At 37.9% G+C, this 12,292-nt stretch overlaps 2 protein-coding genes across 2 annotated transcripts; one reads left to right on the plus strand and one right to left on the minus strand.

The window, feature by feature from the left end:
* Positions 1-2,445: 2,445 nt before the first annotated feature.
* LOC126722066 (ankyrin repeat-containing protein YAR1-like) lies at positions 2,446-2,763 on the minus strand. The gene has a single exon (XM_050425219.1). The coding sequence runs from the start codon at positions 2,761-2,763 to the stop codon at positions 2,446-2,448; it is 318 nt and encodes a 105-aa protein (XP_050281176.1).
* A 2,037-nt stretch (positions 2,764-4,800) lies between these two features.
* LOC126722067 (secreted RxLR effector protein 161-like) lies at positions 4,801-5,586 on the plus strand. Its single transcript, XM_050425220.1, has one exon. The coding sequence runs from the start codon at positions 4,801-4,803 to the stop codon at positions 5,584-5,586; it is 786 nt and encodes a 261-aa protein (XP_050281177.1).
* The last annotated feature ends 6,706 nt before the right edge of the window (positions 5,587-12,292 follow it).

Below are 12,292 nucleotides of genomic sequence, written 5' to 3' on the forward strand. Positions count from 1 at the left end.
GAATATGCACCACATTACTGAACGGAAAATTATCTATCCACCCCTTTGTTGCAACAGCTCTATGAAGTCTCAACTTTGTATTTGCATCACCAAGTCTCTTGTTAGTCCAAGTAAACGGGTAGCCTTTGTAACCTAGATCTTCCAATTGACAACTTTCAAATGCCTCCCTAAATGGGGCTGCCTTCTACTTTGCTTTCCCGAGGAATGGAGAATAGGATTAAAATCTCCAAAACATGACCATGGACCCTTCACATAAGTCTTCAAATGTTCCAATAGCTTCCAAGACTTAAATTTTTGTTGTGTCTCCAGCTAACCATAAAAACCTGTCATGAACCACACAAAACCATCTTCTTCTGTTACCCTAGCTAAAACATGATTTGTAGTATAATTAACTACTTCTAGCTTTATATCATCCCTCCATAAAAAAGCTAACCCTCCACCAGCATCCGAATGTTTAACAATGATTTTATTCTGAAAAGGTAAATTATCATACAGATTATTAAAACCCTCCGTATCCAAACGTGTCTCCATAAGAAAACACACAGTGGGAGCTTGTTCCCTCACTAATTTGCGAAGGCGACGACCTGTCCAAGGGTTCCCAAGCCCTTGGCGGTTCCAACTTAGGATCCTCATTGCTCCTGGCAAGGGTGGCTTTCCACCCCCGCCAATATAATGTTGTCAAGATCATCCCTACTCCTTACACTTCCACGTTTAGCTTCCCTAGTTTCAATAACCTCACACTACCCTTCCTCCAAATTTGAATCATTACTTCTTTTCCCACGGGTTGGTAACATTAAAGCCTTAGACAGCCTTCCAAGCCCAAAGTCCATTCGGTTAATCCTAGTCCAAGTGGATTTAGGCTTTAGATTGTTAGCCACAACCTGACCCTCTTCTTGATTCAATCTGCTACAATCAGACCCGATCACTACATCAATAGGCTTACCCGTTGCCACCTCATTTATTTCCAATCCAGGTGGCTGCTTGACATCATCATCCTGAAAGGCCGAAACTTGTTCCATCCTAATAGAGTTTTCATCCTGTACGTAATCCCTTCTTTCCCTATCCATGTTATCAACTTCCTAAAAAATAGGCACGTCTCCTAAAATATCGGAATTAATCTCAATTGGCTTGCTAGGGTTTGTGTTCTCTAACCCCGCCACTGATGATGCCTCCACCATCGGACTGTTGCTTGTAGACTCCCCTAACACTTACTCCCTTGTAGCACCAGCACTGTCACTTGCATTTCTTGGTGAGAAAGATTGTGGATGCCTTCCCATAGCACGTAAAGCGTCCCCATATTGATAATCAACCTCACCCCCATTCTAAATAATAATAAAGTGTGATGTATAGTGCTTCACATTGTGACCTATGCTTGTAGACTCCCCTAACACTTGCTCCCTTGTGGCACTATCACTGTCACTTGCATTTCTTGGTGAGAAATATTGTGGACGTCCTCCCATAGCACGTAAAGAGTCCCCATATTGATAATCAACCTCACCCCCATTCTGAATAATAACAAAGTGTGATGCATAGTGCTTCACATTGTGACCTAACATACCACAATAATGGCAAAACAAAGGTAAACGTTCATACTTAAAAGACACCCAAGTACGAATACCATCCGACCCAGCAATAAAACTTCCTCTTTGTAGGGGCTTCCCAATCGGTAATGCAACTTTGACTCGCATAAAAAAATTAGGATCATCTTGCTTTCACTTCCATTCTACTTCCTCAACAATGCCAAGTTAACTACCAACTTCCGTTGCTACTTGAGGCGAAACCATATCAAACGGTGCACCCTAAATTTGAATCCAAGGAGAAGCATGCTCTAGTTTTATGTTACAGATAGTCATCTCTTTTTGCCACCTTTGAAGTAACAACAACTGATTATCAAAAGACCATGGACCATCTTGTAGAATCTGAGCCAAATCAAACTCCGATTGAAACTTGAATTGGAAAAGACTCAGACCTACCTCAATGATCTGCAAACTATTCTCCAATCCCCATGCCCTTCTCCGTGTATTCTTCGCTGCTCTTTTGTTAAACGGTTTACAAGTTAAGAACTTCCCAATAAGACTCAAACGACAACTCTCCAAAGCCGCCAATTTGCCTTCATTAGATATGGGAATAACCTCCTCTTCATCAGATGTCAGCTTCATATTACCCAATCCATCAGCAACCTCATCAACCATAGCATCAAAAACCAGAAATAATGAAAAGAAAAAGCAAAACCCTTAAACCTAGGACAAGGGAGGGAGACACTCGTTTCACACGAGAGAGAGAGAGCTCCATGTTAAGGAGAGTATTTTAAAACAATAATTAAAAATGATACTGCACACAAAATATTAAGATGATTATAGATCAATTTAACTTGTAATATAATGGTAGAATTTCAATATATTAATTAAAGTCAATTAATAGAGGATTTTCAATAGTGTCAACCTTTCAATATTGTTCACATTCCTCTTTAATTGAGGGACCCTCCCCACTGTATTTCATTGCATTGTCTAGCGCTCTCTTGCCATCTTTATTCAAAGACTTTAAACGAACTCTTTTGTCCCGTGCCAAAACGCTAACAATGTCAAGATGCCCTTTCGTGGTAGCCAAATGTAAAGGGGTGTTTCCATTTTTGTCTTCATTATTGACAAACATTTCAACTTTAAGATCATGCATTTTTAGCATATAAGCTACCATTTTGGCTTTCCCATTCATAGCAGCTACGTGCAAAATGTTTTGATCCTCTTTAGTGAGGAACTCAATCATATCTGGATATATATGAATAAACTTTTCAACTGCCTTAATATGACCTTTTTGTAAGGATTAGTGCCCTTAAATCCTATTGTATGATGCTATGTATGATATTAAGTATGATATTATGTATGACTTAATGGTAACATGAATATTCGGACACTATCATATAGTCCATGAGATGCATAGTTTGTGATTTATGTGATTTAGTCATAGAAAATATTAGTCATAAGTTCTTTGTAAACTCAGAATTTTATTTCGTAGTCGGTGATGAAATTGGGCATTTCATATGCGAAGACTATAGCATATCAACTATGATGATTTGTCTTAATTATGGAAGTGGATACTTCTAATTGATATGTTGATATGTTTTCAGAGTTAAGGAATATTGAACTAGACCGCTGTGAGATTTATTATTCTCCTAACGACTGTCAAATGAATAATAAATCTCACGACTTATATTTATATGAACTCTTAATCCTGAGAGAATAATGGACCTAATCATAAAGTGTAGGTTGTTTTGATATATCAGGAGTGAGATTTAAAGTAACGATAAAAACCTCAGTATTTTGGGCAGCCAAATTTAGTGTTGATGGAACATGTATTCTCAAGATGAGATTCGTAGTCTCTTAACGGAGATACAAAATATTCCCTTGAGATAAGTTTAATGGGTTTGTTATTCAGAGAGTTAGGCCTAACCACTTTGGTAAGAAATTACTAAAGTATATATTTATGAAATTGGATTTCATAAATATATGATGAATAACTTAAAAGGATTAAACCGGGTATTCAAAGATTAAGATGTAGTAAACTACAAAGTGGCAATCTACATTTATGACTTTGTATTACTACGAATATTTTATGAAGGAGTTGCATGTACAATAAAGTCTTGGGATATAATTTATAGATAAGACCTAGAGTGCAACTATATTTATATAGTCATATTAAATATAGTTAATGGTAACTTTGGACTTATCAAGAGTTGACAGAAAAGCCCAAGGCCCATTGGAGCTAGTGTCTTATTGGTCCCTTTTGGTCCCACTCCAAGCCACATACTAGAGCCCAATTGGAAAGGCCCAAAAGGCTAGCCCAATTAGATAATTAGTTATGAAGAGAGAAACACATAGATTTTAAAAAGAAGAAGAACAACTTGCAAAATATTGGTGTATGTGAGTGTTGGACACTCTCTAATTCTCCCTTGAACATTTCATATAACTGATTTAGAGACCACACATCTTGGGCATTAGTGGAATTGGAGTGAAGATTAAAAGTATTCCCAAGTGATTATAATCTTCATTTTGAAATTCACCACACCAAGGTACACTCTCTTGTTCTTGAATTCTGAAATTTATATAGTGCATGTTATCAATTGCGAATGAAGTAGATCGGTTAATTTTCCGCTGCGCATATGCATTTTTCCGTCAAATGGCATTAGAGTGGTCTTCAATTCCAAATTGTATAACATGTTTTGTGAATTTTGGAATTAGAAATTATAGTATTGATTATGATGAAACTTTTTCTCCAGTAGCAATGCTTAAATCTATCAAAATTCTCTTATCCATTGCTGCTCATTTTGATTATGAGATTTGGCAAATGGATGTCAAGACTACATTTCTTAATGGCAATCTTGAAGAGGAAATCTATATGATGCAACAAGAAGGTTTCATAGCAAAGAACCAAGAGCAGATGGTATGCAAGTTAAAAAGGTCCATTTATGGACTTAAGCAAGCATCTAGGTCATGGAACATCAGATTTGATCAAGCAATCAAGTCATTTGGTTTTGAACAAAATCTTGATGAACCATGTGTGTACAAAAGACATCGAGATAAAGTAGTAATGTTCCTAGTGCTTTATGTTGATGATATTCTACTCATTGGAAATGATGTAGGGGTAATGTCATCAGTAAAGGTTTGGTTGTTAAGCCAATTTGATATGAAGGACTTAGGTGAGGCTAACTTTATTCTAAGGATCAAGCTATGGCGAGATTGCAAGAATAAGATGTTAGGCTTATCACAAGCTTGATATATAGATAAGGTTTTAGAATGGTTTAGCATGCAAAACTCCAAGAAAGGATTACTTCCTTTTAGACATGGAGTTCCTCTGTCTAATGACCAAAGGCCTAAGACTCAAGAGGAAGTTGATATGATGAGACAAGTTCCTTATGCTTCTGTAGTGGGAAGTCTCATGTATGCCATGCTTTGTACTAGACCAGATATCTGTTATTCAATTGGCATGGTCAGCCGATATCAATCAAATCTAGGACCAAAACATTGGCAAGCTGTAAAGCATATTCTCAAGTATCTTCGAAGAACGAGAGATTATATGCTTGTTTACCATTGTGAGGATTTGATTCCCATTGGCTATACAGATTTAGATTTTCAATCGAATATAGATTTTAGAAAGTCCACATCAAGATGTGTTTTCACCTTGGGAGGTGGAGCCATTAGTTGGAGGAGTATTAAGCAATCTTGTATTGTAGACTCCACTATGGAGGCAGAATATGTTGCTGCTTGTGAAGTAACAAAAGAAGCTGTCTGGCTTAAGAAATTCCATTCTGACCTTGGTGTAATGAGAATGAAGCAAGTTCCAATCACATTGTTTTGTGACAATAGTGGAGCAGTTGCACAATCTAAAGATCCAAGGAATCACAAGAAAGGAAAGAACATTGAGAGGAAGTACCATATCATTCGAGATATTGTTGCTCGTGGAAATGTGGTGGTAGCAAAGATTGAAAGTGCAAATAATCTAGCAGATCCATTTACTAAAGCGTTTCCCCAAAGGACTTTCGAGTTACATTTGGAGGGAATGAGAGTTAGATTAGTGCACAATAGTCTTTAGGGCAAGTGGGAGATTGTTAGGATTAGTGCCCTTAAATCCTATTGTATGATGCTATGTATAATATTAAGTATGACATTATGTATGACTTAATATTATGATTAATAAATTTGTTTTATTATTATCTGAAATAATAGTAACATGAATATTCGGACATTATCATATAGTCCATGAGATACATAGTATGTGATTTAATCACAAAAGATATAAGTCACAAGTTCTTAGTAAACTCAAAATTTAAGTTCGTAGTCGGTGATAAAATTGGGCATTTCATCTGCGAAGACTACAACATATCAACTACGATGATTTGTCTTGATCATGGAAGTGGACACCTCTAGTTAATATGTTGATATGTTTTAAGAGTTAAGACATATTGAATTGGACCATTGTGAGATTTATTATTCTCCTAACGACTGTCAAATGAATAATAAATCTCACAAATTATATTTACATGAACTCTTAATCCTGAGAGAATAATGGGCTTGATCATAAAGTGTAGATTGCTTTGATATATCAGGAGTGAGATCTAAAGTAATGGTCAAAACCTCAGTATGTTGGGCAGCCACATTTAGTGTTAATGGAACATGTATTCTCAAGATAGAATTCATAATCTCTTAACGGAGATACAAAATATTCCCTTGAGATAAGTTTAATGGGTTTGTTATTCAGAGAGTTAGGCCTAACCACTTTGGTAAGAAATTACTAAAGTATATATTTATGAAATTAGATTTCATAAATATATGATGTACAACTTAAAAGGAATAAACCGGGTACTCAAGGATTAAGATGTAGTAATCTACAAAGTGGCAGTATACATTTATGACTTTGTATTACTACGAATATTTTATGACGGGGTTCCATGTACAATAAAGTCTTGGGATATAATTTATAGATAAGACCTAGAGTGCAACTATATTTATATAGTGGTATTAAATATAGTTAATGGTAACTTTGGACTTGTTAAGAGTTGACAGAATTGGAGCTAGTGTCTTATTGGTCCCTTTTAGTCCCACTCCAAGCCACATACTAAAGCCCAATTGGAAAGGCTCAAAAGGCTAGCCCAATTAGATAATCAGTTATTAAGAGAGAAACATATAGATTTTAAAAAGAAGAAGAACAACTTGCAAAAAAATGGTGTATGTGAGTGTTGGACACTCTCCAATTCTCCCTTGAACATTTCATATAACTGATTGAGAGACCACACATCTTGGGTGTTAGTGGAATTGGAGTAAAGATTAAAAGTGTTCCCAAGTGATTATAATCTTTGTTTTGAAATTCACCACACCAAGGTACACTCTCTTGTTCTTGAATTCTGAAATTTACATAGTGCATGTTATCAATTGCGAATGAAGTAGATCTGTTAATTTTCTACTGGGCACATGCATTTTTCCATCACTTTGTTGGATGCGATATGAATGGGATAATAGCCATGCTTATCTCTCTCATATACACAACATTTTGTAGTTTTTCCAAGTAAGCTTTCAACACCTTTAAGATAACCTATTGATACTGCATTGAAAAGAGGATTCATCGCTTTATCATCTTTCACTGTGAGGATATCATTTGGCAGGCTTTCCAAAACACTAACTAAGACGTCTGCAACACAAACAATAACAATTGAAATAAAATATAATCAGTTAACAATGAGCTAGGAAAATGAGACAATTGTACTCCCCTGAATATATCTTTCCAAAAAAAATTGGTTTTATTGTTTTATTCAATTCACACTTTCTACTGGACCTCTTGGTCACCTAAGTTTTTTCCTCAAGTTTTTTTTTTTTTTTTAATGTCAACATATTTTTCGTAATTTAAGAAACAAAAAATGATCAGGATAATGAATAATAAGAAACAGGGACTATAGTAGAAAGTTCAAGCAAAATTTGGTCTACCACTACATTTGGATATTCATTTATCCATGATCCATACAACTACATTTGGACTATAGGGTTTGCTTTCTTACACCAATGGTAGTCTATTATTCTTATAATTGGACTACTATATTGGAATAAGGATTAGAATATTAAGTTGCAACTCTTAACAAATTATACTGAGCAACATTAATCGATACTGGGTTTCTCAACAAAAAAAAAAAAAAAATTAATTGATTCCAAAATATTTTATTTCCATAACTAAATCGAAATAGCCACCAGTATGATATTAATTCCCTTGATTGGTAACCTGAAAGCCCTTGTGTCCATTGCCCAATATTGTAACTTTACCTTCTTTTGCAAACCCTAACTCTTACACTAGTCAATTGATTTATTTTCTCCTCTTTGACTCTCACATTCTTTCGTAAATAGTTTAGTTATCAAAATGGTCTTCCAAAGTGGGTTTGTGATTTTCTTTATCACCATTTTCAAATATACTCAATGTTATGGATATCGCTTTGGGCCCTGTTTTAATTTGCCAGTTGGAATGAAATGTTTCAGTACGGGCCTATTTCAGTCTATTGTTGTGAGGGTCAAAAACACCAAGAATGAAGAACAAACCCAATGAATCTAATCAACACAAATAATTTGCAAAAAATTAGAAGGTAAACCACAATGAGATGATTGAATTGACAAATTGAGGATCAAGATGAACTAGTTGATAGTATTTCACTAAAAAATGGCTTTAGTCGAGGTGTACAACAATTTCTTAAACTATTACAAGGTTTTCTCACTCTCCCTTTCTCTCTCTTCAAAAAAAAAAAAAAAAAAAACTAGGATCCCCTTGATTGGGGTCTCCTAGTTTCTCCCTTACCAATTGTTCATTATCTTATTGCATTTCAAGGGGGACTAGTTCCATTAGAAAGCTCTCTCCCTACTTTGTGATCATGAAGGAAGATTTCTAAGGTTTTCTGACTATTCAGACGATCATTCATCATTCATCATTAAGGAAGTCATTCAGAGGTGACTATTGTTTTAAGCTTTGTGTCATTTCTTTCGTGTCCTCAAACATAATACCATGAAAGCTCCTATTTGTGCAAAAACACAAGAGCTTGTTTAGACCCCAATTGCAAAAACATAATGTAATCAAAGGCCTGAAATAAGGGTCAACAACACCAGAAAGGAGATGCTCACGACGTGCCTCTAAGTCTGCCACCTCCTTCTTCACAGTCTTAACACAGGCATTAATGGCATCCACAGCAGGCTGAACCTTCCTCATAAAGAAGGCTCGGGCAATCTCTCGCAAATGATCAAGTAGAAACTCCACAACAAATCCCACTCTGATTAAATCCTTAACTATAGCCCTCCACTATAGGATCCTCTCAGCAGACATGGTGTCGATGAAGTTATGCTCAATGTCATTCATTACGCTCCCTAATAGCTTGAGGAAGTGCTCCCCCATGGATCGGCCAAAACTAAACCCCTGTATAAAGTCCCCACTGTTGTTGTAGACTGCCTCCAAAGAGGAGATGCACTCCCTAAGAACCCGAAAGCCATGAAAATCAACATAAGAGGCTCCAGCACCCCATAAATCTGTAGGATCAAGATCATTGGTCTCGGGCTGGTCAAATTGGAAGAAGAAGGTAGTGGCCTCGCTCGCTGGATCAGGAACTATAGCAGAACTACTACCAACCTCAAACTGAGAGGATGAAGCCACCTCGAAAGGAGTCGGACCTGGGAAGAAATATGAAATATAGCATGAGTTCACAAGGGATAGACAAAGTGAAGGGATGAATTTGTAATGAGGAAGATACAGGAGAAATAAAAGTACTAAGATCCATAGGAGTGGGGGTTACAGTTGTGGTAGAAGTAGGGGCTGTAGGCATTGCGGTGTCTACTGTAGTCTCAAGTTCCTTAGGAATATCTATGGCTAAGGAAAATGATATACAGAACAATTAGAGAATTGTACCAGGAAGTTATAAAAAGAAATTAAAAAAAAAAAGAAAGAGAAAAAGAAGATTTTATAAGGGCAAGAGACACATACCCATAGCCTCGGTCTCATGCTCACCACTGCCATCGTCTTCGTCAAAATTAGAAAACCTCATCCTCATGACAGGCTCGCCCTCAGAATCCTCAAGGACCTCCTCGGATCCCTCATCAAAGGACAAATTTGCATCGGGCCCTTGGGTGGCAGAACTAGGAATGGGTGAAGGAGTGACCACCAATGAGGAGCCATCTTTCACAGCTTGGGACAGAGTAACAAAGGGATCACTAGCAAAGATAACAAGGAGAGTAGTAGGAGAAGCGCTCCTAGTCTAAGATGCACTCGCAAGAAGGTCCCATGAAGTAAAGAAGAAGTAAGGTTAGAGATAACATACTCTCCTCTCAGTAGTTGTAAATGAAGGTGGTGGAGATGTCTTCCTCTTGCTACCACGGGTCTTGCTAGAAGGAGGAGCATCCGTAGATGGCCGTGGAGCGGAAGGCTTAGGCTTGCTTACAGTAGGGTGCATGCCAGAACGGGTATGAGCAGAAGGAGGAGGAGAACCCTCAAAAACTATGTTACCAATGGGAGGAAGACCACTCCCATAGGGAACGATATCAGAACAAGTCTTAGAGGAATCATCCCCTCTCTTGATAGACTTGGGCTTAGCAGACCGAGAGACCAAGCCCTTCTTCCCAAGGGCAGGAAGGTTCACCACTTTCACCTTTTTCTCCCAACCCGTGGGGTACTCACTAGAATACAAATAACACACCTTCTCCTTTGCCTACCATTCAAATATAGCAGCAACAACCACAGGTTAGCAGAAATGATGGCATGCAGAATATCAGGAGGAATAAGAGAAAACCCATAGCTACCTAACAAATCCCGCTCAAATTAAGTCATCACAGCTTGCCAATACCTATGCATCGCAGTTGTGCAAAAAACCCTCTCTTTATGAACCCGGAATAGTGACTGCTGTGAAACGCTTGCTTCAAAACTCAAAAGCACTAAGCCGTAGAAATGGTTAGATAGAAGTAGCAGACTCTAGAATGGTAGAGAAATAATCAGGTATGTCCTGATCCAACCCAAACTGCCTCCTCACTCTGTTGGCAGAATAGTGTACAAAGCAGATGCCCTCATCAATAAGGTAAGGCAGCCACCTAGTACTAGTGGCTGCCAAGTGTGTAATTCCCATCTCATCAAAGGCAGTCAATGGGGTGGTGGTCCCAGTAGTGTCAATAAAGGGGCCCATAACCAAATCAACACATGTGAAGCCAGTGCCCAAATTCTTGTATGCCCTTTAACAAAAGCCAACTCCCTTATAAAAAAACTTGACGACAGGATGACTAAATAGCTTCAACCTAACCCAGTGGTAAGCTGATGGAAAATCAGATACGAAATAGCCAAAAAAATCAGTAATAACCTTCGGACAGGAATGGTACTTCTCTTTAGCAAAACGGATGGACTTGTACTTAGCCAAGTGCCTGGCATAACGCTCCCATAGCAGATGCTGCAAAATGGTATTGTGGGCAGAAGTAGTAACAATGTGATAGGAGCCTGCTTGCTTCTTATCACTTTGCAAAATGTCCAACTGCACATACAAATGACTTAGAAACATAGAGGCCAATGGCAAACTCACAGAAATCTTTATGGCTAATTGAAAATAAAGAGGTTTTATAGTATAATGAGGGTGAAAGCAAAAGATGAACATATAGAGCCAGAACACAACAAAGGCTACATGGCGGACTACATTAGAAGCCTTGGAGAAAGCCCCAACCCAGTGCAACAACTTCATGTTGCCACTCATCCCTTTCTTCAACTCGGTCTCCATGGCTTCCTTCTCGGGGGAAAGCTCAATATTGCTCGGCTCAACATCATTGAGAATAGGTAACAATAATTGGTTTGCCACATCCTCCAAGGTCACGGTGATCTCGTCGTAAGAAAGGAAGAAGGTATGGGTGGTGCTACACCATCGGTGGACCAAATGACGAAGATTACACAAGTCCCTATAGTTGAACAAGTAACACAATTAAACAATAGTCTTTACCAAGCTAGCCTGCTGCAATGCCACCATGAAACCCATATCCGACAACTCTTCATCTACCTACTCCTTCCAACCCAAAGAGGTACTCGACCCAAATTCGAAAGAGGTACTCGACATCAAAACCTCGCTTTGTGTGCCCTATGCTAGCTCTCCCCCTATCTAGTATACCCTATGCTAGCTCTCCCCTTGTAGATACCGTATTTTGTCTGCCCTCGATTTGTGTGCTAGACCCCGAAAATCCCAAAAATTTTATCTTTTCTCTAAAGGGCCACAGGAACATCTAGATTAACTTGGTGCAACCTGTACGGACATCGGAGCACACAAAGTGCCATTTTTAGTCAAAATGACCAAAATGCCCCTAGTCAACTCTAGGTTGACTGAAAGTCAAAAGAGGTCAAAATCCTTCTGAAATGACATTTTTTATGCTTTTACATCAAATCCGAGCTACTCAAAGCTTTTTTTCAACTTTGACCAAATTTGACTCAACGTTGACTCTTGAGAGCCATAGAAACCCTAATTTTCATTGAACTATTAGAACGGGTTAATACCAACATTGAATTCCCTTTCCAACGACTATTCATGGGTCGAAATTGGAGTTCAAATGGTTGAGATATCCAAAAAGCTGTGTAAAAGTGCGTCAGCACACTTTCCGAGGCCATAACTTTTGATCCAATCGTTGATTTCAAATTTCTTTAGTGTTCTAGAAACTAGACATCCATAGTTTCCAAGGACACCAATATCAACTCAATTTGAGTCTATGAAGGCCTTCAAATATGCATCCAAAGTTGAATCTGGAAAAGGCCAAAACTGCTGACG

Source organism: Quercus robur, chromosome 4 (genome assembly GCF_932294415.1).
Source record: "Quercus robur chromosome 4, dhQueRobu3.1, whole genome shotgun sequence".
NCBI classification, from domain to species: domain Eukaryota; kingdom Viridiplantae; phylum Streptophyta; class Magnoliopsida; order Fagales; family Fagaceae; genus Quercus; species Quercus robur.

Coding starts and splice junctions, on each gene's coding strand:
- LOC126722067 (XM_050425220.1), top strand. CDS start 4,801: ATGCAAAACTCCAAGAAAGGATTACTTCCTTTTAGACATGGAGTTCCT.
- LOC126722066 (XM_050425219.1), bottom strand. CDS start 2,763: ATGATTGAGTTCCTCACTAAAGAGGATCAAAACATTTTGCACGTAGCT.